The 25518-nt window shown below is 40.1% G+C and overlaps 1 protein-coding gene across 1 annotated transcript; it reads left to right on the top strand.

The window, feature by feature from the left end:
* Positions 1 to 10852: 10852 nt before the first annotated feature.
* Positions 10853 to 25518, top strand: kcnk18 (potassium channel, subfamily K, member 18). The gene is made up of 3 exons (XM_036547083.1): positions 10853 to 11152; positions 11415 to 11558; positions 23347 to 25518. The coding sequence occupies exons 1-3, from the start codon at positions 10924 to 10926 to the stop codon at positions 24177 to 24179; spliced, it is 1206 nt and encodes a 401-aa protein (XP_036402976.1). The 5' UTR covers positions 10853 to 10923; the 3' UTR covers positions 24180 to 25518.

The following is a 25518-nucleotide window of genomic DNA, read 5'->3' as shown; positions in this document are numbered from 1 at the left end:
ACTTGCAATTATATGATCTCGGTGCGCTATTAAGTTTTGTTTTGTTTTTATCAGCGGTTTATGGGAAATACGGGCTATTCATGATCATGATAACTCATCCAGCAGTGTTTAAATTAAAGATATTTAAGATAATTACTTACATTTGATGATAACGTATAGTGACGCCGCCTGTATTTGAGTCGAGTCGCGATTAATTTTACAAGGCTTCAGCATAATCCTGCGTGTGGCCTAAGCGGCCCATCCAATTTTTTCAGTTTTTGCACAGACGTTAACACTGCCTTGTGTCTCTTCACACGAGAAATAGCACTTTTAATGGGATTTCAGTCCATGTAGTCAATAAACACTACCTGTAGCAGGTAAACGTGAGCGCAAACTGATCGTATGATACCGACGCAATATTAAATCAGACACCATCAGCACAACATTTTGTTGCATGTGTTTGAAGCAAGTACTGACATTCACATTATACGTTAATTGTATACGTCAGTAAGAATAAAAAAACTTTTTCCAGTGACCACTTGGTGTGTACATCAATATAACAGTTGGATATACTACTACTATAAGTCCACATCCATTGATGTTCATTGTGTAGGCATGGATAGGCCTACTTAATTTCAGTATCATTTCAAAATGATTTTTAAAAGAAAAAATCTTAATATTATATTTACATTCAATTAAAACACAGCTTTAAAGTCTCAGTAGTTGTCACAGGTACCTAAATGAATGACTCTTGGAATATTGGCCGTGCAAGGTAAGCCGTATTGCAGAAGTTGAACGTTATTATACAGTGAAAAAGTAAGGGGTGTGTTGTCCCCTATACTAATTGGATTAAGTGTTCATTTCACATCATTAAAAACCAAAATTTTGAAGCTCCAAACAAAGATTCAGAAGGGAAATTTCAGACAATTGGCAAACCCATCTCATCCACAAGTATAAAAATCCCACTCACCACTTCCTTTTCATGTCAGCTGTTCAAGGCAGAGACTAATAATTTTTAAAAATTCTCTGGGCTCCTGACAGGAAGTGGGAGGAATTTCCTTTCCTTAGTGAGGCTTTTATCAACGCTCACCTCACATTACTTTGTGGAGCTGCCGGTTAATTGTAGACACACATCCCTTTCCGGCTAGGTCCTGGCGACTGCTGTACCATGTAAAAGTGAATCCATACAATCTCACCTACAAATGCTGTTAAGGGTCGCACTTATTCCACCAATTCAACAACTAAAATCTGGCAAGAAAATGTATAGTAAAAATCTATAATGTAAATCTAGTACCCTTGGGCAAGGTACTTCACCCACAATTGCCTTAGTAAATATCCAGCTGTATAAATGGATAACATTGTAAAAAAAACTGTAACAGATGTAAGTCGCTCTGGATAAGAGCGTTTGCTAAATCCCAATAATGTAATGTGAATGATATATATAACATATAACTTTGATTTGGCCTGGAGCAATGCTGCAGGGCATTCATTTAAAAACAAAGGTGTGTGTGGGGTGGCAAGCAGTTACCCTGGCACTGAGAGAAGGCCTGAGTAGGGGCTTCACGGAAGATGCAAATGTTAGCATTATGTTAGTAGCCGTAGTTACAGGTTCAACATATCTGCGCATTTATAGTCAAGCTGGAAACATTTTATGTGGTCAACGGGATAATGTATGTGCTTTCTCTTTTCACAGCATTGATTTGGATGTAAAATATAACTTACTCAAAAAAGAAAAGTAGATAAATAATAGGCCTAAATAGTCTAACAATATACTGTTATTTTTGATATGGTATAAAAGCTAACAGGTTTGTATCCTGCAGTTCTGCTATGCAACCACAAGAAAATGCTTTTATAGGGAGGCATGGTATGCGGTGAGTGTAAATTTTCTAACATTTCCATCCAACTGTCTGCTGTGCTCGCTGTTTGAATGAAAACGCTGATAAATATGTATGAGGTTCTTTTTTTAAGACAGGAGAACACAACACGGCACAGTGCTGCCCGCTTCAAATGGAAGTACAGCAGATCAAACAAATGTTAATGAGGTATGTGGAGCACTGGGTGAGTGTTGTGGTCAGGCAGGGATACAGGTTTGAATTTGGCCTAACACAGCCCCAGAATACGGATTCAGACGGCTCGGGAATACAGCTTCAGACGGCTCAGGAATACAGCTTCAGGCGGCTCAGGAACAGGGCTTCATATAGTGCTGTAGTACGGATTCAGACAGCACCAGTGTACTGCTGCGCAATGTGTTTCACCTGATTTGTTCTTGTGTGCTTCTAGCTTTACACAATGTCAGCATGACTCAAGCAATGGAAAAACTGCTACGATTTTCCAACAATATAAAGGAAAATGCACTTCAGACTTTGGTAGCTGTGGACCTTCAGTCCCAGTCTCCTCTGGGGTTTGTTTGCAGTTAAATATGTAATTGTATCTGTAGCTACACACTAAAAGTATTGCTTTTTTCCCACTTATCCAATTAGACACCTTTTTGATTGAGAGAAAGGATTTCTATCTCATTGGTACACTGGCTTTGAAAGTACTTATCTTCTTTCCTTTGATTGTTTAATAGCTGTAGAGAGAGGTTTATTGAGACCCTAAAGTAGTCTGTACTGTTGGTATTGATTTTATCTCTTTTCCATGAATTTTTTTCTCAGAAAAAAATGAGGTACCTTTTTTAACCAGCAGTGGGCAGTAGCTGGTGGAAATAACTTCCATACCCTATCCATACTGCTGTCAGCATGAGGGATTAGATGAGGTGCAGCACACCCAAAGGAAATAAAGTCGGTTTATATTCTTTGACACTAACAAAGTTAGGAAGATAAACCAAAGGCCATGCAAATGTCAATGTTTCAGAGTCAACCCAAAGGAGATACTTCAAATATCTGCATGGAAATATGCATTCAATTTGGACTAAGGGTATTTGGGTAGATGAGGACCATAGAGAGAGAGGGTATGTTTACCCCATATGAGGCAGACATTGGAAATCTCCGTGTATGGTGTTTCCATCCACGCTGAGTATTTTGGGAATGACTTCCACTTGGGCCACTTGATTGAGAGATGACGTCACTCAACAGAAAGAGGGAGAGCAGCAGGTTTGAGTCTGAGAGCCTGAGGCACACAGAACAGCAGGTATATGACTGTGTAATTCAAGTAGTTAGAGGATGTCTCCGGAAGACAGGGGTGATGAGAGATGTTGTGTGTGAGAGATGTCATGCATTCTTATTCTTTATGTATATATTCCATACAAATAAGAAAATGGCAAAATTACAGTTTTTCTCTTTTTTTAGTAATCTAACAAGTAACAAGCAACATGTAAACAATGGGCAACGGATTCCTTTGGCTGTCCACCATTTTGTCCCCCAGCCTCCTGTGTACACTACATTTATAAAATTTGTTTTAGCCAATCAGATGAGGTGAATTTAAACATCACCACCCAACAGAGAACCTGAATAACTAATAACTTCGCATAACTGTACACAACAAGAGATGAAGAGAGATATTGATTCATTTAATTTTTTGCCCAGGATTTGTATTTACCTATACAGCATACCCTGAGAACTTACAGAAACATCAACTGTCCTGCGAAATAAAGGACTCCCATGCTATATCTTTGTGAGTCCTCTGGAATGAGACATTATATCTTGTATAACATGCACTGTAATGTTGTCACAATGAGGCAATGTACAAATGTACAAGGTGCTTTGTCCTGCCATGACTTTCATTACTTCTGAGTAACACATTTAAGCACATATTACTTTTTTATTCACACGTAACATTTTTTTTTGTTAATTTGAGATGCCTCCAAAGTTTGATGCGGACTCACAAGAATCCAAAAGCCTTTGTTCTGTAGACACAGCGATACCCGGAGGTGGAGATACACATAACTGGCTCCCTTCAGAGGCTATGACTGTGTCGGCAGGGTGGTAGAGCTTTGTGGAGATGTGGATGCTTTTGTTGTGGGCTTGATGTAAAGAATACATCACAGTGGGTGGGTGGGTTATGTGGAAAAGGGTGGGGGAAGGGTGTCAAAGTGTGCCTTAAATGATTTGCATATACAGTATAGACATGACACCCCTGCCACAGAAGTACAGCATGTTATTCTGTCTACATAAAAATATTGTTCTTGACATTATCATGTATCAAGTAAAGGCTGTAATATAATTAGCATGAAAACAGTAAATGGTCAGGCTGAAGAGGCATGTTGATCCAATTTACTTCTGATGTCATTTCAGTACTGTGATGCTCTGTCATTAACTTTGAGTAACACATTACTGCTTGTGTTACTTTTTTATACTTATGTAATATTAACTTTTTTGTTTATTTCAGAAACCATCAAACATGATGTACAAGAATTCAAAAGCCGGAGCCTAATTGCTGCATTACCTTTGATATCCTATCATAAAACACCCTCAGGAAGGGTGATATGACTTGACTTGCCTATCTTCTTCCCTGGCGTACTATAAGTGAGTGTCTGTAGTTACTGTATCTTCCGTTGATCTGCATTCATGTCTCTCTGTTTTGGTTGCTGCTGTCGTGTACTGTGGCACAGTAAGAAAAAGGGCCTGGGGGAGATTCTTTAGGATATGACATCATAACAATGCTTTGTCTGCTGGAAAACAATGCATTTTCCATGGGGTTCATTGACTGGTTTCAATGCTCGGATGCTTGTAAAGCAGTAAACCTTACTCTTTAATAAAATTTCTGGACTTGTTTGAAAGGCACATAGGGCACACTTATCTTGGGCTACCTAACATGTATAAACCAGTGTTACTGAGACCATTTACGCTGTTTGTCATTGGTACTTCTAACTAGACACTTTTTAATGGTTCTCTTTCAAGCATGTGTTTATTAAGGATTAACATCCAAATAGACATGTACATAAAAAGACAAGAGACATACTGTAGCTGCTGTATGATAACCCTTCAGAAACCTCAAACGGAAGAAGTAAGTCAGCATTAAGTGTGTGGGCAACGCACTTGATAAGTGCTTTGGACAAGCCACCCACGTGCAGTGTCCAGTTTCAAACCATGCTGAATATTTTAAAGGGTTCAATTATGTTTCCTGTAAGCTTTTAAGCCAGTAAATGAAGATGGGCAAACTGATAACCTAATTCAGATCAGTTTTGGTCAGTGCTCGCAGTACTCAGAAGATGACATCTGACTGCTTATAAGCACATTACCATACCAGACCATACCATACCATTATTACATCTTGATATGACCATTTTTACATCTTTACAATATATAGCACATTGATTTTCTGAGGATAGCTGGAAAACAAACATTTTAGTATTTATTTATTTAACAAAAATCTCAATAGTATAACAGCTGCTCAGGGAGTCGATGTGTAAATGAAAAACAAAGATGTAACCAAAAAAGTGCTCATTTAATTGTGATTTCCACAGATGTAGTAATATTTCTTGAGCTGCAATATTATGAGTTGAGTTGTTATATGCATATCAGATGCACTTTTGTGCTCTTACTTTGTGATCTTACTTTGCACAAAGTCACTCTGAATAAGCATAGAGCAAAAACAATAGTGCTTAACAATACAGCCTTCATCCGGTGGTAAAAGTCTCGCTGTTTGCGTTTATTCTTAAGAGTAATGTACCCTCAGAGGAGATCGCAATCGAATGTTTTTTGAACAATTTCCTTGATTACATGAAGGATGTAAGCAGGGTGCTGTTTCATAATTCACTTTCTAGGGATGTTACCTGTTTGAGCATGTTCCCCTCATGCCTCACCCCAGTGACGAGGAGAACACACAGGAAACATTTGTTTACACCTTTCCCCCGGGGGCCGCCGAACGTTGTGAGTCTGGATGTCTGAAGTCATGAAGAACTTGGCACGAGTCCTGGAACAAATTAAGCAAGCCAGTGGCAGTTCATTTGAAGCACTGAAGCCTTGCGTGGCAATGGAGTTTTAGCCCCTCCTTATCTTCATACTGTTTCCTTATGTGAACTATATTCTCTTTAATGGTGCTATGCTGTACAAATGTGCTGACCTTTTCATCATCATATTGCCATGTTTAGGTCCTGAACCCTTGGTAATGTAGCCTGACCAAACCGGTTATTGCCTCAGGAGAATTTTTCTCAGCATTGCTACTGTACAGTAATGTCCACATGTCTATCGTTCGTGCCTGTCATGCTAGACAAAGTTTGATCTCCCTGTAAAAGACATGATGGCGGGAACACATCAGCTTTGAACCGGTTTCCACACCACTGACATCGCGTTAGCTGTATGCAAAGACATGGGCACGTTCTTCGAAAGACGTATTTGAGGCAAATAATGCCCCTCGTCCTAAGGGCATTATATATGCTGTTCCTGTTGGTCTGCTGATATAAAAAAAGGCACGGTAAGGATTTTTTTCTATTAGAGGTGAAGGCTGAGGTGAGAGGTGGGGGTCTGCAATCTTTTGTTTGTGCTTGTTCTGTGTTTTAAAAATAGCAAAGAATGACCACACAATGGCTCACACACAAAACTGGTGTGCTTGATATCGGTAAAGCCAAGTATGATCTAATAATCCACACTGTACTTAGCTGTTGTCATCTGACCATACCCGCTGTGCCATGTTGGGACAAGACTGGGCCTCTCCATCATGTTCAGATTTCAAAACATGGCGCTGCCTGTAGTCATGTCTGCACGTGTCTCCTCATGCCTCCTCTCTTTGTGTTAAATGCCAGTGTGATTGAAAGGGTGCGCTTGCAAGAACAGCTGACAGAAAAGATTTGGGACGGTGCCATTCAAGCAATCCGGTGGGTTCCTATTACATTGGCTAGCAGCAAGAAAGCTATATATACATATACACAATCAAATGTTTGTTTTGTTGTTTCTGAAGAGGTCAAAGTCCACAGGGCTTGGAATCCTGTGCTCCTCTCTTCTGATTGGTGTATGGTAAAAGCTGCTGCTTGATAATCAGAGAATATTGCTCAATAACCCACCCAATCGTAGCCCACTGCCGTGCCAGATTTCTGTTCCTGTCTCAGCAGGAGTGCACCCTTTCAAAACAAATTAAAACCATTTTTATTGCCCATTTACCATTCTCCAGTTTCTGCTTGTATGCATAGGGCATTATGGCTCCAAAAGAGGCAACTGAGACCATTACAAAACTATATTCACCAGTCGGTGTGTTTTATTTCCAGGAAATTTGGAGCAATTGAACTTTAAAACTACTTTGGGCAGTAATTATTACGCTGTGACTCAGTGATGAGCAAACAAAGATCATCATTAGTTTTCTTTATGATCTTGTTTTTAAGGGCAACATGCATTTTAATAATTCAGAGTAGATCATTCAGGGTAACACAGAATAATTCTATCATGATATGTTTAAGTGGTTACTTGCCATAGAAAATCATGGCTGCCTTGAGGTAGTCAGATATGTGGAAGATCTAGACGTGCTTGTTTCTTGTCAGGGAACTGTGTCTGATCTCTCAACAGTGCTGAGCAAGGTACACACAGGTCTTCCTCTGTCTGAGCTCTGAGGACCTGAAATTGTGTACATGCATTAGCCATCTCCCACACATTAATCATAGCCATTAAATGGCTCCTGCTTTTTTTCTCAGAAAAGAAGACTAGGAAAGTGTTTGCTTGTAATTCAGGCTATTTATAAATCAGCCTTTAATACCATCTGCTCCTCCTCCTCTCTAACCAAACATTTTCCCCGAGGTTTCCCTAAGTGACTAATGATTTTTTAAATGATTCCAGGATATTTTAAAAATGATTTTGAGCTTTTTTGATACACCCAAGAAATGTCAAGTGGAATTCAGAACTCAGAAATTACGTGCATCAGCAGGATGAAATGATGATGCAACAGACGAATTTCTAAATATCTGACGAGAGGCCAAGAAAAATGGGTGATAGCATGTACAAAAGCATTTACCTTGAGGCATTCCTCGTTCAGAACACTCCAAAACATCTGCAAGTCAAGATTGCTCCCCCTAGCCCCCACCCAACAGTTCTTCCTTTCATATGTCAATGTTATTCTAGTGATGCCCATCCTTTAAAGAATGCAGAAGTAGTTCTGACATAGTCTTAGAGTAAATTAGTCAGGCCAATAAGTAATGGTTTCTTAGAAACACCCTATGAATATCCAGCAGTACCCAAGTCCCAGTTTATTAACTTAAGAATAGTGGGAGGAATACTCTAGATCTTGTCCTACATTACATACCACCCTTTATAATTCAAAACTTCTTTTCCAAATAGCTACAGTTCACTTACATTAGCAACAACATTAAGGCTATAATCATAATAAACAGCTTTAGGTTCAGAGTACCCACTTCAAAATCATGTTCTGTGTGGTGCATCACCAAGGAATTTGAAATTGAAAATGTAAGCCAAACAAACACTTGGAAAGGAGGATTGCTTTTCTCTTTACACATCTATGCTAAGAAACGTCACATGTTCCAGCCAACTAATAAAATAACTTAATAGTACAAAAGTTTTATTATACTTTAGACAAACCATGCTGAAATGCATTTTAGCTCTGACATGTGTACCAATAAATATAAGTTGCTTATTTTTTAACTCCCTCACTTCGCATGAATTTAGACAAATGCTATAGCATTTATTGCTAGTAAAGGTGCACTGCGTACATGTATCTTTATTCAAAAGTAATACTTTAAGGTAAATATTTGCACAGTTAACACTGCCCAGACACATTAGCTGTCAAAGCTGCAGATCCTCTTAACCAGACGGCCATTCCTTTAAAGCAGCTGCATGAGGTTTATAGTGACCAAGAACTATGTTCATATATGGGCTTTTAAAAACACCGGTTAGTGTGTGTCACCACAGCCGGCCTGGCGAAAAAATTCTTTTGGCTAAATTGTGAGATCCACATATACACAAAGATCATTTTAAATGAATGAACATGAGCTCTCCAGAACTGTATTGTTTACATAAGCTTCCATTACTGTATACTTGGAGATGCTGGGCATGACAATTCACACAGCTAAAACAGAATGATAAAGGGGGAAGGGTGATGCCACAACTTTAGCATTTTAAATAATGCTGTATAATGCTTTACATATCTACACCTGCCTCTTCTAGACACAGGAAGTTTATACATCTGGCAACATTTTCTGGATGGAGGGCTTCTTTTGAAATGCTTTTTAATGTTTTTAAACAAGGTGTACCAAATGTGTCATGTTACATCCCAGACTGGAAAGGGGTTTACAAATGGAAACCTGAGATTAATTCTTATTGTATGCTGCTTGAATGATAAATTGCCATTCAGTATCAATGTTACCCAGCATGCCAAATGTTTTTGGGTATCTAGATGTGGCTCCTTCAAGCTTATAAGTGCTGCATACCAACTCCCTTATTTTGGGTCATTGTGAAAAATTATTTTCTTCTGGCTCTCTTTGTTGTCATCACTAGTACAGTTTGAAACACTCAAAAGGAAAAGGGAAACATTGGTATTCCACAAAATAGTTACAAAGGCTTCTTGCACATAAACTGTAAGCACCTAAGGGAGCTATTGAACTGAATCCAATTCTATGGACCACTTCCTTGTGCACAACCTTGTCGTCTAAATAATTAAAGACTATTCTTCTCCACAGAGCCCCCGGAAGCGATGGCCTAGATGGCCACCTTCCTGGTGTCCTCCAGATTTGTACCCTGAGGCGTGGAGAGTAAAGATGGGATGATGTGCCCTTGGATGGAACCAAATTTGGTTACTAGCAGCAGAAGAGACAGTTTAAGCCTCTCCCCCTGTCATTCCAGTTGCCTCTGCTTGCTTACAATTCCTCGCCCCACATGGTTATATTTTAGGCCAGGGTTTTCCAAGCCATCAGTATCAGGACTATACTTACACAGTGCCGCTTCTCCCCAATGGATAATATTAGGAAAAAATGTGAAAGATTGCAATAAATACATAAAAGACAGTGAAAGGACTGACAGAAAGGAGGACAGAAGGCAGATGTGAAGTGATTTGACAGTCATCATCCATGTTATCATACATGCACAATATTAACCTCTAAAGTTATTTTTCATTTGGGGAAAGAAATGACTGAAACGTTTGAGGATAAAGGTATTATTTACCCAAATGTGTAGAGGGTGTTTCCCCTTGATATATTTTAGGAGTTTCACTGTAATTCATTCATTTGGATATTCCTGTGTATGGATTTAGTGCAGAACACCATACTGAAGAAACAATATGCCTATATTTAGTTGTTTTGTGAATGAATATAAATTTGTTTTCTGTTCTTCCCACTGATCAGTGTCCATGACACGGACACCTGGAATTGAGACTGGAAGTTGCACGTGTTTTCATTTTTTGTGGTGTATGTAAAGTGTCTAAAACACAAGTGAATTTTACAAACTGTGAAAGGTGTTGCTTTTATACTTTGTTTGGTGATCAAACTTAGTATTGTTCCAGCTGGGCTTTTATAATAAATTACATGTTTTAAAACTGGCTTCCAAGAGACCACAGTTGTTGTTCTGGAACGAGACTGGTATTTAAAATGCTAAATTTAACATCGTATTTACACCTGTCGCATCCAATTCGCAACAAAGAAAAGAAACATACCTTAAGTGTATGCCTAATGAATACAACGGGTGACTCTTGTATCCGTGGACAAAACCTCTATTTTAAAAGAAAATGAGGTGTGATTTCTTGAAGCTTTCGCAATTTCCTTTAAAACCAGTGCTAAGAGCTCTAACACTGGGATACGTACGTCTACATGTATTTCAGTCAGAATCGCTTTTCGAAGCAACTTCGTTAACGACCTGTTTCTCTGGGCAAGTACTCGGGAGGGGTAATTCGTTCGAATCAAATGCATTTGTCTCCCAGGGGAATGTTAGCCTGTGGTTTACTTAATGCGGAAGGATGCCGCGGCTCACTTTCACGCTGACATTTGTATTGCACTACCATCTATGCTTTCTGATGGTCTGAGATGGAAAGACACTCCGTTGGCACATTGGAGTAGGTCGAACATCCACTCGCAAGATGTCTGTTGCAGCTGAAGAAGGGAGAAGTTTAGAGGAGAGGTCGAGATGCTCGCGCTTGTTGTCCATTTTATTTCCTCTAGCTTGCCTATTTGTGTTACTAGTTTCTTACGCTGCTTTAGGGGCTCTCTTGTTCGAATACATTGAAGGTGGAAGTGATCATACTAAGCTGACCGAGGAATACAGAGAATTTTTGCGCGGTCTGGTGAAAACCGTTCAAAATCCTTCAGGTAAGAGTTTCTTAACTAGAACTCGAAAATAATACAATTAAAACCAAAAGTGACTTATGCGCTTTTCGACGTATGTTTATTTGTGATGTCATACTCATTTGATGATGAGATGCAGATACATTTAAAGCTTATTTATATTGCTCATGCCTCTTTCAACTAAAAAGCTAACATTTAGTTGAATCATTCACTGTCAAAGGATGATATATATGCGTATTATAGGCTATATTATAGCTAACGTCTTCTAATTGTTTGCTTCTTTTAGATAATTCGTCCAGTACTGAAGATTTGATGCAAAAAGTGAACACATCGATTATCTATGAATTTAAATCGAAATGGCTCCAGCGTCCAGCTAGATGGAACTTCTATGGCTCTATGTTCTTCTGTTGCACTGTATTCACAACAGTTGGTAAGTCTTCAACGTTTATGAAGACTAAGTCAGAAGAGTGTAAAAAGATTAAAACGACGTGGCCTACCATACCCTACACGTATCGGTCTTGAAAGTAATAGACTACTAAACAGCCATGCTTACAGTACCGTATTGTACTAACTCGAAGCTGATAGCACAAAGTGAAAGAATGGTGTTCATTCGACTCCGCTCGTTTTTATAAACGAATCTTTCGAATCTTTAATCCTGAAGGCATATTGCAAATACTTTTCACAGTCATACCAAATGAAAGCTGCTTTAGATACTTTTGTGGTCCTTTTCTGTATTTCCTTTCCCCCATTTTCTGATATTCTCAAGTTTATCTTTAACTCGCCTCAATAATACATTTATGTAGTAAATTAGCACCAACAAATCATAGTGGCTTTCATACAAAAACAGACCGTGAATTTCCCTGTTGCCTAACATATTAAAAACAAATCAACTTCAGTGAGTTACCGATTCTCCGTGGCTGAAAAATATCAATTTCACTCTCGGTGGGTAACAGCCAGTGGTACTACACCAACCCCTTGTCTCACCTTATCATTCTGAATGCAAAATAGGAGTAGTATCATTACAGTATCTGAAGCAAATCCAGATAGTTCAGAAAATAGTGCCTCGGAAGACAGTATGGGCTATTAGTACAGGATGTTACGTAGTAGCCGGTAGGGTGCAGGTTTGAATCCAGGGTGGGACGATACTGTTTAACTCATTTAAACGTACTTACACAAAGTAAATATTAATCTGAAAACAGTATAAACGTAACCATTGTAAAGTTGTACCAAAGCCAGTAATAGATATTAGCTAATATAATAGGTGTAAATCCGACAGCTCGTTGTTTTAAATTCCGCTTGTCACAGATTGAAAATGCAAGTCAGGCACCTGCCAAATACCTGTGTTAGTATAACCGCTTTATGAAAGACAGTTAATGTGCGCATGCTATCTAAGAATAAAGATTTTTTTCTGTAATGTGGTTTCGTTAACGTCAATGAGAGAAATAGCCCAGGCTATCCATCTATTAATGGGGCGTCCAGTATAAACTTAACAGCTGGCTTCTTTTGTTAGTATCTTTGTTTTTCATGCTATTTTCTATAAAATGTCTGTGTAATTCAAAATACTGTAGAAAGAAGCGCTTCTTATAGGCGCGGCGTGTCTTTCTGTGTACCGTTTGCCAGGAGCACGCCGCCGTTCGCTCTACGCCACGTACTCCAGAGCAACTGGTTTTAACCAGGCTGTAAAGAACCGCAGGGCGTACTTATCAAGAGTAGTCGATGATAATGCGAAACAGAATGTCTTGTTCATGCTCAGTATTAGATCAGCAGCCGCGTTGGTACAAGTGGCGTATAGCTTTAGGTTAAAGCACACCCTTTAATCTCGTAATGGAGGGTTACCGTTTCAGCAGTCTAGGGTCACGAATTTAGAATATTTAGCAATATTTCTTGAAAGGAGACACTTCAATGTGATTTATTGTTATGTTCTTTGAACTGGAAATATATCCATATATATTCAGTTAATGTTTATGGTTATATAGAGTAATATATGGAGTTTTAAATATGTAAATATGTAAATTGATTGATATTTGTAGTTAACTTAAATATCAACTACAAACTAAAATCAAACTAAAGTTGGACAATGTTGTGATAAGAAAAATGATGTCAATATTACTCATAAATTACCCTATCTGAATTTCAGATCAGGGAAAAATGACCTATCCTAGATGACCTACTGCACTTTTATTTCCAGTTGCAGGCCTTATAGTCAAATGTGGAGAAACATACTGCTGTATACCATTCCTGATGGGAACCATGCCCAGCAATAAAAGCACTGCCAGCCAATAAGCTTCCTCCAGCTTCAAGCTTCACATGCCCTAGCTATTATGGCTACGTCTTTTTGGCAACTACATCAAAGCAGCATGTGGTCTTGTGTGTTTGACGGTAGCTTATTGTTGCTATGGCCTGAGCCTTGTGTTGCTGAACGCTTTGTTGCACACTTTGGCAGCACTTTGAGGGTCAATATGAACAGTGCTCTGAATTCAATAACAGTACAACCAGATATGAAATTACACATCACTAATGTGTCACCTGGGTTATTGGTTCTCCACTGAAAAGACAGACTTTAACATTGCCTTCACTACAATGCCTTCTGCATCAAGTCAGAGACATTGAGGCAAGGTCAGACAAGTTGTGCCACCCTGTCCTGATCCAGGAGGGTCACAGTGTGTCCAGTCTTGCAGCCAGGCTTTTCATTGTCAAAGCCTAAAGTGTGTTTTCTCTGACTTCTATCTGTCTTTCTTTCTTTCTTTCTTTCTCCCTCTCTCCCTGCTATATGCACATTTCCATGCTATGAAAATGTCACACTGCGTAGCTGAAGTGTAGTTCTGCTTACTTTCGACAATCACAGCATCAATGTCGGTGTGGTTATTTGGGGCTTTTAAATTGATTTTGACTGAAACCTGCCTTTACTTCCATTTCCATACAGAGCCAACAATATATTTTTGAGTCTTCAGTTTTGATGCTTTTATCAGTAAAAGTCCATAGGATGTACTGTTTAGTTTAGTTTTTTTTTTTTTTTTTCAGATTAAACAATACATGGTAGATTTTAGCAGCTGTATTAGTTGAGCTGTTTGTCAATGTCTGCTTGTGTAAATGAACATTATCTTGCTGCTGAAATGGTTCCTTCACACACACAACCTTTGGCTCCATAGCAGTTCTACCAGGCAGCACTCAGCACTGTTATGCCCTGGCTTGCATAAAGACTACAGAACCCAAATGATAATTAGTGGCCAATCCCAACCCCATTCTTGACTCCCTACTGCAATACGAAAGCAGGTTCATCTTGTGAAAGTGCTCAGCTGAAAGAATTAGGCATTTATTTGCGCAATCAGAAATCAGCAATTTCTTTAACAAATATGCTACATCATCTGTTACAAGTGACAGATGACATCTGTATACCCTACAATAACTGCAGTGTTTTTTTTACCCCTGCATGGTATAATTCACTGTGCTGTCTGTGTCCTCTTTGTGTCGTGCCAGTACGTTATTGATTCTTGGTGATAAAGTGATTTATAATTTTTATGACTGATAAAGTAGTAGTAGAGTGACCATGCTCCCTGTGCATCCAAAGAGCAGAGCTCACCTACATTTCGGATGCCTGCCACAGACTGACACAAGGCCGCAGTAGTACTTACTGAGAGAGGAATGGAAATTATATGGACTACATGGACACGGCCTCTGCAAGCTAGTTTGCGCTCTGACTGACAAAGCATGTTCTTAAGCATGTTACTAATCAAAGACAGGATTGGTGATGCCCTTTGGCATTCTGTTTTCCTAAACATGTTACTAATCAAAGACAGAACTGGCGATGCCATTGGGCATTCTGCAGTGTTGCTAATTGGCAAATACCTTGACCTGTCTGTACCATAGCTCAGTTTGAATGGTAAAGATGCTGACATGTACATGTTTGTTTGTTGGCTTAATAGCTAGTTTTATGGCATCCACTGCACTGTAGTCGACTGTACTTCACAGCCTTGCACACACACACACACACACACACAAACAAACGCCCACTTTGCTCAGTGGGTTCTCTCCATCTTTCTTGACGGGAAGTGGTTACAGTCTTGTCTCCGGGCTCTGTAGGCAGCAGCCAGACCCTGTCTCTCTGGAGTGTGAGATAGCCACAGAAGGCCTTCATCAGGCCAACCACTTCTTAAGAACAGTGTAGCTGGAGCTCGGGAAATGGGCTAGGAGGAATTCACCTCCACAGAGCCCTGGAAGGGAATGCCAGTTCCCAGGAAACAAACTGCTGGTCTCTCAGGTGCCTTGCATTTTGGTAACTGATTATGGACAGGAACAGGTGATTTGATTACCTCTCCAAAAAAATGATGTCATATAAATAATTACAAGCTGAGCTGGAATGAGGACCAGAAACACATGCAGGCCCCCTCTAAGACTGGAATTAGATAATGTGCTTTCATTTACAGAGAGAAAATTCCAAAATGTGAATTTGTTTAGGAATTCATTAAAAGGTTGGCAAAAATGTGGTGATTGCAAAGATGGGATGTGGATGAGATGGCTGGTGTAGCTTTAAACTGACCCTACCACATGTGCATGAGGTTACTAGGACCCAGTTTAGGATATTACATAGGTAGTATTTATAACATATTGCACAGATCCTGCGTATTGTTCCAATGATCATTAAAGTAGGTGGATGGCTCCACCTGTTCCCCATGTTCGCCGTCAGCCAATCTGCATGCCATACAGATCAGTGAGTCTGCGCAGAATCCACAGTGTGCAGTGCTGATCCTGGCAAACAAGAACCGTGCCTTTTCCTGTGGAAGCAGCAGGACAAAAACCATTATCATGGTGGGATATTGTGACCATGTGATAGGTGCAGAAGAAGAAGAAACCATTTCCATTGGATTGATGAAAATAATTGGATACAGGAGACCCTCACCATTTGGGATATGGTTGTTCAAGGTTTAAAATATTCACACCAGGCAGTACTCTGCATTCCAGCCCCATTGAAGTGTCACACTGACCCATGCTTGCCTATATGAATTTTACATCTAACATATTTATTACAGTAAAATAATATGTATTTTATATTATTACTAATGTGAGCATTTTAATCACATGTTAATAACATTACTGTATTGAATGTGTCTTTTCCCACCAGGAACAAGCCCCATTTGTGCAGAAATATGTTATTGGTGTAGCACAGTATTCACAGACTTTCCTATTTATGGGCATTGCTAAAACTTGATCCAAAGGGGAGGTGGGGGGGGATGGGAAGGGTCACATGTATATTTAAACATAAAGCCACCTTTGTGGTGCTGGTGGTGCGGGTGAGATGCACTGGTGTTCAGATTCAAGTGCGGAAGCTCTACTAGTAGCCCAGATGTTGCATAGCATGGCTAAATCAGGTGCTGGTTACCGTTCCCCCACACCCACTTTGAAGTGCGTGGCGGAGATCACAGCTTGGCCACGGCCCCACGCGTGACCTCATTCACAGCTTCATACACAAACCACAGCTTCATTGGCCCCTGCCACCGGCTGCTGAAACCCTTTCCAGCACGACCCTTCCAGACGCTGCGTCATTTACGTGTGCCGCCATGATTCACTTGCCTGGAATTGGAGTAATTGGGTCCTCTCAGCTGGTACGCTACAGTAAATGAAATCCAAATCAACAGTATGACGCAGAAACTTTACTGAGCACATTGTAGCAGCTGATAATTACATTATTAGTCATTATTCAGGCTTACAATGCCTATATATTTTTGTTAATTTTCCATTTATACAGCTGGATATTAAAGCAGTTCAGCTTAAGTACCTTGTACAAGGGTACCAGTGTCTCACCCAGGAGTGAAACCTGCAACGGTTTGGTTTAAATGCAGACCCCCGTCCAGGACAGCATGCTGTCAGTGTTATTATACAGATATTTTCCTACAAAAACCAAGTCATTAGCCTAAATTATGTTCTGGTAGTTAACAAGTTAATGAGTTTTTGAGGCAGGAATTGAGGGTGGGTTTATATATGTCAGGTTTGAATATATGCTGAAATTTAGGACAGATTTGTACTGTGTGGCACGAATGTGACACTTCATACTGGCTTCTGTTTTAACTGTGAATCACTAGTTGATTACTGGAGTGAAGTCTACAGAGCAGCAGAACAAACCACCAAAAGGCCCTGTAACAAAGGTACCTAAGCATGCATTGTGACCAGTATCCACCACTTCCCACATTCTGTTATCCTTTCTAGAATATTCCAGTGTTTAAGAAAAAGAAATACTTAAACACTCCCACCAAAATTGCAACCTTATTTCTGTAGGAAGAAAAGCTCACCACACAAGTTTGTCTCAAGAGGCTAAAAATAATTTTGGCGGAGTTTTGATTCCAGAGTTTGGGTTTTGTTGCTGGGAAAGAGACAACTGAACATGGTCATGGTTAGAAAGGATGCATCATGATGGCAGCCTTGCCTTTGTTCAGCTTTGTCCCATTGTCCTTCACAGGCAGGGTTTATTGCCAAAACACACATGATTTTCATTTACAATGAATTTAAAACAGTCCTGGTCGACAGTCCCTTTCAGGCTGCTATGAAGTTATGATGTCACAACACACGTTTATTTTTGGTTGAGTGTCAGTTCAATTGGTAATCTGGTCTTTTGCATCATTCTTTTACAAGAGTGTTTGACTGCAGTACTGTTTTTAAATGCTTTTTCCCGTTTATGCAACCTTGTTCTTTCAAATCATCAATTGTACATTAGGCTATTTTCACCGTGACAACCTCTTGTTGATTCAAGACAAATGTAACACTTTGCTAGCATCTGCATGCAGCCAATGGCTGATATTCGCACCACAAGCCACACAGTGCACTACAGTGGAGTGGACTTTCATTGGATGATAGGCACCACTCCATTGATGTCACTTGAGCAACTCACAGGTGCCTGGTAATTCTCAGGTTGTATGAAATTGGTGAGACAAGGAAACCCAGGCTGACCTTACCCACCTCTATCTCTGGCAAAACAATGCTTGTTCAAGTAGTCTCTTGCTCACAACCTATTCAAGGCAAGCAACATGCTAACTAAGCTACCATACTATGCTTAAGAGAACCAATGAGGTTCATGTCTGCGTCCAGAACACCTGTTTTCACCCTGTGCCAGACACAGGCACATGCATTTAAGAATGCATCACTATATCCAAAAATTCATTCCGGATTTACTTTCTTCCACCTGTTATGATACTGCCAAATGGCTTTAAGGCCATAATCTGGTATTTTTGATATAGCTGTTGCCATTTTGGTGATTGCTTCAGTTCCTCCAAAACAGATCACGGACACAACCCTCTTGGAAAGAGATATGTTTCCCATAAACTAGAAGTGGGTTTGGAGGGTTATCCTAAACTCCATCTTAAATACACCAAGAAACATGAGGAAATGATCATCTAAAACTTAATTGAAATTATAGAGCCTGGTCCAGATGATGTAGGCGGATGAAAGGAAGAGACAAAAGAGCCTCCAGAGATAATTCAAGACATCACGGGCCGTTTTTCTATAGATTCAAAACTGCTGTGCAGCTTTTTTATTAAGTTGAATATGCTGAGTGAGCTCCTGCGATACAGCAAAATGATAAAAGCATGAAGTGGTTCCATTTCTCTACTGGGCGAATGGTCTATTAAGGAAATATCCATTATGTGCACATGATGAGGTGCATAACTTGCTTTATGAGTGCTGTCCACAATTATAAATGGATCACTGAGACTTGAAGAGAGTAGCAACAATTTGATGGGTGAACAATTATATATTGGCATGTTGGTATTATTGCGTACGTGGATTTTAGTACTAGGTTATTAATCATATTGTTTTTGACCTGTTTTTTTCTGAATATCATTTGCATATTGGGCTCAGATTGCACACACTTGATTGATTGATTAGCCTTATTGTTATCCTTAGCCCTAGGTCCACTGCCATACCTGATGTGTCCACCAAATATTTTCATATAATATATCAGTAATGTTTGGCAACATTCACTTACTCACAATCTAACATTTCTTTCATTAAGCATGGATTGCCGATGTCTACAAATTTCAACACAACTTTGCAGTGACTTTTCACAGCATTACCCAGTCTAATCTGACACATATTGCTGTAGTTGTGAAAAAATATTTTCTATTGCCCTATGGCAGAATTTTCATCCAATATGGCTACCGGTTGTGTTTTTTTTCTCGGTAACACATGTGTATCAGAGATTACTTCTACATGTAGGTACACTGATCTTTTTAGTTCTTTGTCCCTGATCACACACAACATGGCTATTGCGAATCAGTGTTTTTGCTTGATGTCTGTTAACACTCACTCCTGTGTTGTATTGTTATATGAAACAAATTACAGGCCAACCTACGTGAGGTTTATTGGTGGTACCTGCTTCATGTCCTCAAATAATTTTTGGTACTCTAAAATGTAATTTCACTGCTGTGAGTCTGCCAGTTGAACTTGTTGAACTGACTGCTCGCAAATTTTTCTCCACATCCTCAGGGCATAATAGGGCTATTTGAATCTAGGCCTTGGTATCATGCCAGATACATATATTATATATAGTATACCACCAACTCTAGCTACACTAATGCTAGCAAGCTACTGTTTAGTGGTGTTAAATTCACTGCTAGTAGGGCAGTGTTACATTTGTCAGAAACATAAATACATATGTACATATGTACCGCTGAATATAAATGCATGAATTGAGGAAAAAATAGCACCTGTATCTACAAAAGAATGTTTGCTGTATTGTCAGGAACTTCTCTTGGTAAGAAGGTTGTAACTGCTTTGGGTTGCAACTCCAGCCCTCCACCCTCTGTGATATCAGTAAAACAGACCCAAAGGAGGAGGACGAATGGATTGTGATCCGGTCCTCTGTTAGAACGGAGCATGTTGTAAGGATGTAAAACGCAGAAATTCCAGGCCTAATTAGACAAATGCTCTGAATCATAGGAAATTAAACATTTAACAAAAAGGAAAAAAAAGTGTTAAAAACATTACATAAATACAGTAAGTTCTTCTGAAAAAACTAGTCTGCAGTTTAGTTTGTGAAGTCAGTCTTAGACTTCAGTTGCTAATAGGTCAATTACTGCACAAGGCAGTTTGCTGATACTACACTGAGTGTTGCTTACTGCTTATTTGGTTTATACATAATAGAGCCAAAGCGAAGATTTTAAATTTACATTTTATGTGTTGTACCTTTTGAGTTTTTTATGTGAACATTTACTTGTCTTGACATCATTTGACACCAGATGGAATCTTCTATAATGAAACAGTCAAACATATCAGAGAAATTTTATGTATTTATCCTTGGCGAAGATGTAATAGATTTATAGATATGTGGAAATGATTGACTTAATAAAGTAATAACTTTAACATTTTAATGATTTTTTTTAAATTTAGTAATATATGACAGCTGAGGGGTTCTGATATTTAAGGGAAGAAAGTTCTGTGATGATTCAGGCACCAGACTGCCCCTTCAGTAGATAAACAGAGTGAACCTTAACTACTTGGCTCTCTTTCTGTATTTTTTATTACAGTACAATAGCTTGTGCTCATTAATATCATCTTGGTTTAATTTGCCCAGCAGTGGTACAGCACAGTAAATTTGACCTTGTTATTTGGGACCCAGCCCTGTGTGACTTCTGGAGTGTATTTTGAGAAACAGCTTGGGCCTTATTAAGCATGGCGCATGCTTGACAAAACTGTATTCATAACCTCAGCCCCTGTGAACTCAGGTATGTTATCTGAGGCCAGCGATATGAAATACATCTAAAACCAATAACCCTGAAAACCGTTCCTATGTCTAAAAAGTGGATAATGTCATAAAATGCTAGTTTGTATTGAAGGTTTTATGATATTTACTTACAGTCATGTGACACACCCAAGGAGGCTGTGTTTTTCCTAATTCCTTTAGCTGTGAACAGCACTTAACAAAATGCTGCTTTGACTCAGAGCAATTGACTCATGGGGTCAATCAGATGTAACATGGTGTGCGGCTTTGGAGTACGCCACAAAGCATTTACTCCTCAGAGACCTCCTTACCACAATCCATATCCGTAATGCAGGCATAATGGATCCCTTCATTTTGAATGTAAAAAATGATAGAACATGCAGGGACACAATGCCACGTATTTGGCTGATTCATTCTGGTTGTAAAATGCAGGTGATGCTTAATAAACTAAAATATTCCAATAAATATTGTTCCCAGCATTCTGAAAGAATGTTTTTTTTTTCATTCTGAGCAAGACTTTTATAGGACATGCTCTGGGAAAATGCAACATTTGGTCTTAAAACAGATTAAAATGAACATAGAACTGCTGAATGTGATAGTCAGGCTATGTGAAGATGTTGATTATTACAGGGAATCTTAATAAGTGAAAAGAAACTTACAGGAATCAAATTAGGGGGCTGGCTGCTCAATGTGCCATTAACGATAATGGGTTTGGACTGGGTTCAGATTGAACAGCACAGTGGAAATACATTTTAGCAGATACTTTGCCACTAACTAAAGCACGTAAATGAAGGAATGTGCTCTTTAAAAATGTAACAGACTAAAAGGTGGGTATTTTATATTATATGAAGGTAGGTGTTCCCGTTTCAATACCGATGTATCGATAAAATATACATGAGAGAATATGGACCCATATAGCAATAGTTTGTGCATGTGTGTTTGGGGAAGGGGGTCGTAACCACATTCACCCCCATTTCTTAATGGCATATGGTGTATAAAGAAGTACCGTAATAGCTCTATACATTAGGGAATCTGCTGAAGTGTGATAGCTGATAACTACCAGGGTCAGAAGAAACAGGCTATTTGCATATCCTTGGCTCTAAACAGGAAAGCCACAAATCACCCGAGAAAGCCCTTTAAAAGCGAAATGCACTCCAAGTCTTTGCAAGCAGACTAAAAGTTTGAAGTTGGCACATCTTTTAGCCATGGTCCAATTACTTAAATTATGGTTACTTATTTGCAGAGACATAATGCCCCATTACCAAGAATATGTCATTAAAACTCCCGTTCTGATGTCTCTTGGAAGCCATAATAGTCGTTTCAGTCCACCTCCATTTATTTCACTGAGTTTCTAGTCATTTTATGTAACTGTAGGCATAAGGACCAGGTGTGAATTATGTTCCAGCTTTCCTTTTTTTATCGTAATTGCATTTTAGGCCAGATCAGACACAAGTCTGCTAATCCACCTCAAGCAAATCAGTGCCCACAGCATCTCTGTGTATTCTGTTGTTTTTGATCCTTCACACCTTCACAGGTGTCAAGATTGAAGCACCACTTAAGTCCTCATAAGCATGGGGCTCGTCATGAAGCTTTGATAATACAGGGGGTATCATGTCCGAGCCCAGCGGTCCCAGGGGAGGCTGGGATGTCTGGGATGTCTGTTTGGCCAATTAATGAGGGGCTCATGAAATAGCTGTAACAGTGCAGTTCCCCCGGGAGAAACAGGTGTTTAGTTCCCTCACAGATTGGAGTTCAGGTCATGTTTTCTGTAAGTACCAGAATCTTCTTTGTGAGTCCTAGGTCAAACAAAGTCAAAGTTGTATGCAAGAGACAGAATTAATAATTTCAGAAATTATTCATATAAATCTTCAAAATGATGCATTGTTTCTTACATACTTTTTATTGTACCGCTAGCAAAATAATTATTTGTATTCAAAGAAACAAATCCTCAAGAACACCACAAGTCCCAGTTCATGTGCCATTTCCTGTTCTTTGCACACAGATTTTGATCAGATTTCAATATTGTTAGCGCTCAAAAATCACCAGCAGATGGCATTGTTGTATAGTTTTGCCTCCAACCCTCGCACATGTATAGTTTTTAAAGTTATTTTTCTGTAGTAGACATAAAAAGAAACATATTACTCTATGTTTGCATGTTTCTAAAGCACAGAAGCGTACAGGTTTTGATATTTTTCAGGTCAATTTGAATAATTGATCACTTGTGACTGACTGTGGTATGCTTGAGTCTATGATATTGTGAAAATCACTACATCACATAATTAGCTTAGCGGCTAAACTTAATGCATAAGGTTGAGGTCATTTAATTGTTTGAAGGCCAATTCAAAATCAGTAAGGAAAAGGCTAATATTTGGAAGTAACATGTCCTGCTTCTCAAGATGATGATGCACACTGTCACTCATCCTCACTGGTGATGGGCATTGCAAGCAAAACAGATCCCCCTGGGAATCTGAGCTTTGGAATAACCGTCTATTCTTTGTACCTGCCATTCCAGGTTATGGAGAAATCTACCCAGTCACGGTCACAGGGAAGGTGGTGTGTATCCTGTACGCCATGGTGGGCATCCCCCTCATGCTGCTAGTCATCACGGATGTGGGTGACATCCTGGCCATGCTCGTCTCCAAGGCCTACATGAGGCTGCACCTGCTCTGCCCGTTGCAGCCCCTCTGCCGCTGGCCCTTCAGGAGGTGCGAGGAGAAGCCGGCGGAGGAGGGCGTGGCCCGCGACGGGGCCTACACCTTCAGCCAGGACTTGGTCATCCGGGAACCCCTGGATATCAAGCAGGTGCTGCGCACCCAGGCCTCGGTGAAGCGCAAGTCCGTCCAGCTGCGCAACATCGAGATCTTCGACCGCATCATCGCCCGGGAGAACTTGAGCAACTTCACGAGGGAAGCCGGCCTGCCGCGCACCCTCTCCTGCCCCGAGCTCAACCAGATGCCCCCCCCGAAGGACCACGGCAACTGGGACCTGTCGGAGATCGGGAAGGAGCTGGACAAGCTGGACGTGCCCCTGGTGGTGATCCTGGTGCTGTTCTTCACCTACATCCTGTTCGGCAGCCTCCTGCTTCCTCTATGGGAGACGGACATCGACCGCTTTGATGCCTTCTACTTCTGCTTCATCACGCTCACCACCATCGGCTTCGGCGACATCGTGCCACGCCACCCCAAGTTCTTCATGCTGACCTCACTCTTCATCATCGTTGGTATGGCCATCCTGTCCATGGCTTTCAAGCTGGGCCAGTCGCGTATCGTCAGCTGCTACCGCCAGTGCATCGGCTGCATCAGCAGGGGGAAGGTCAAGACCTACCAGCAACTCGAAGGCAACTGAGAAGCTTGGAATTGTGACTGGAGAACCGTTGGTTGCGCATTATTGGTGGGATCATAAACACATGCCCTTACAGCCTTGAGTGAAGACCCTTAATACACCTTTTCCACTGACAGGCCTATGCTGAGCCAAGCTGTGCTGGAGTGTACTTGGATGTGGCTGACAAGCCTCATAAGGTTTTCAGTGATAGTGCCTAGACTGTATACATGGTACAGTTTTACAAGGAGAGATGCATGCTGTCACAAAGTTATGAGCAACAGAGAAAAATCGGTTTACATTGTTGGAAAAACAAAAAAGGTACATTCTGCAATATTTTGGGTTATTCCTTTTTAGTGGTGCCATTACTGCCCATGCTTAGTGTGACAATTGTAAAATTAATGTTGTATTGTATAACTGTATTGCCAGACTTGCTCTGGACCAGGGCCTAACTAGTTACAGAACGTAGCAGAGCTGAACTAATGTGGTTGGTTCTTGCTCAGCAGACAAAAAGAGATCATGGAAAACCATTCAGAGCTCTTTATTTAGCTTGTCAGCCTGGATCCAGCTCAGCAATGGAAAGGGGATATTAAACATTGGAGACACACAGTCCAAATAAGGGTTCACATTCCAGATACCACAGTGCCTGTGGTTTGTGTTCTGTCCATACCCTTAATCGACCAGTTGGATGCATGACTTAGCTGAATGAATAACAATGAGCAGGTGCTCAGGGCACTGAGGACACATTATTTTTAATTTAAGTATTTATTAGCACCTTTATTGAAGGGGACATGTCAACTATACGCACAGCCTGTGTATTTACAGCAGTCTCTCTAGCTATGCTCCTTGCTCGAGGGTACAAACCATGGCTCCCACCATAGATGTGAATCTGCAAGTCTACGGTCTGTCCAGTTCCATAGCCACAATTTGACATTGCTGCAGAGAATTAAGAGAGATAGAGACAGGATCTTGGCAGTCTCTGAAGAGGACCACCTACAGCTGAGATAACTGGAGTCCTGTGTCAAAAGTTTGGCTGTAAACTATTGCATGATAATACTTGCAAGTGACGTTTATTGGTAACTTTGAAATGAGTGCCATATTTTTACTTATTTGACTGCAACAGATGTGTACCGCAAGGTCCTGGGAGTCTTATTTGATAGCTCATTTGCATTTGCTTTGTAAGTTGGATAAACGTATACCTTTTTTGTAGTAATTGTCAGGGTGTTCACCATAAGAGAGGAACAGCGTGACCCTAGAAATGTAGCATCCAGATTTCTTTTTTTTGTCTTAACCTGTGCTTTTTGACCCAGTGCAGTCTGTGCATAGGATTTCAGGATGGAGCTGAACAGACAGCTATCAGTTAAGA

This window comes from Megalops cyprinoides, chromosome 15 (genome assembly GCF_013368585.1).
Source record: "Megalops cyprinoides isolate fMegCyp1 chromosome 15, fMegCyp1.pri, whole genome shotgun sequence".
NCBI lineage: Eukaryota > Metazoa > Chordata > Actinopteri > Elopiformes > Megalopidae > Megalops > Megalops cyprinoides.
This window is presented reverse-complemented; position numbering and strand designations above follow the sequence as displayed.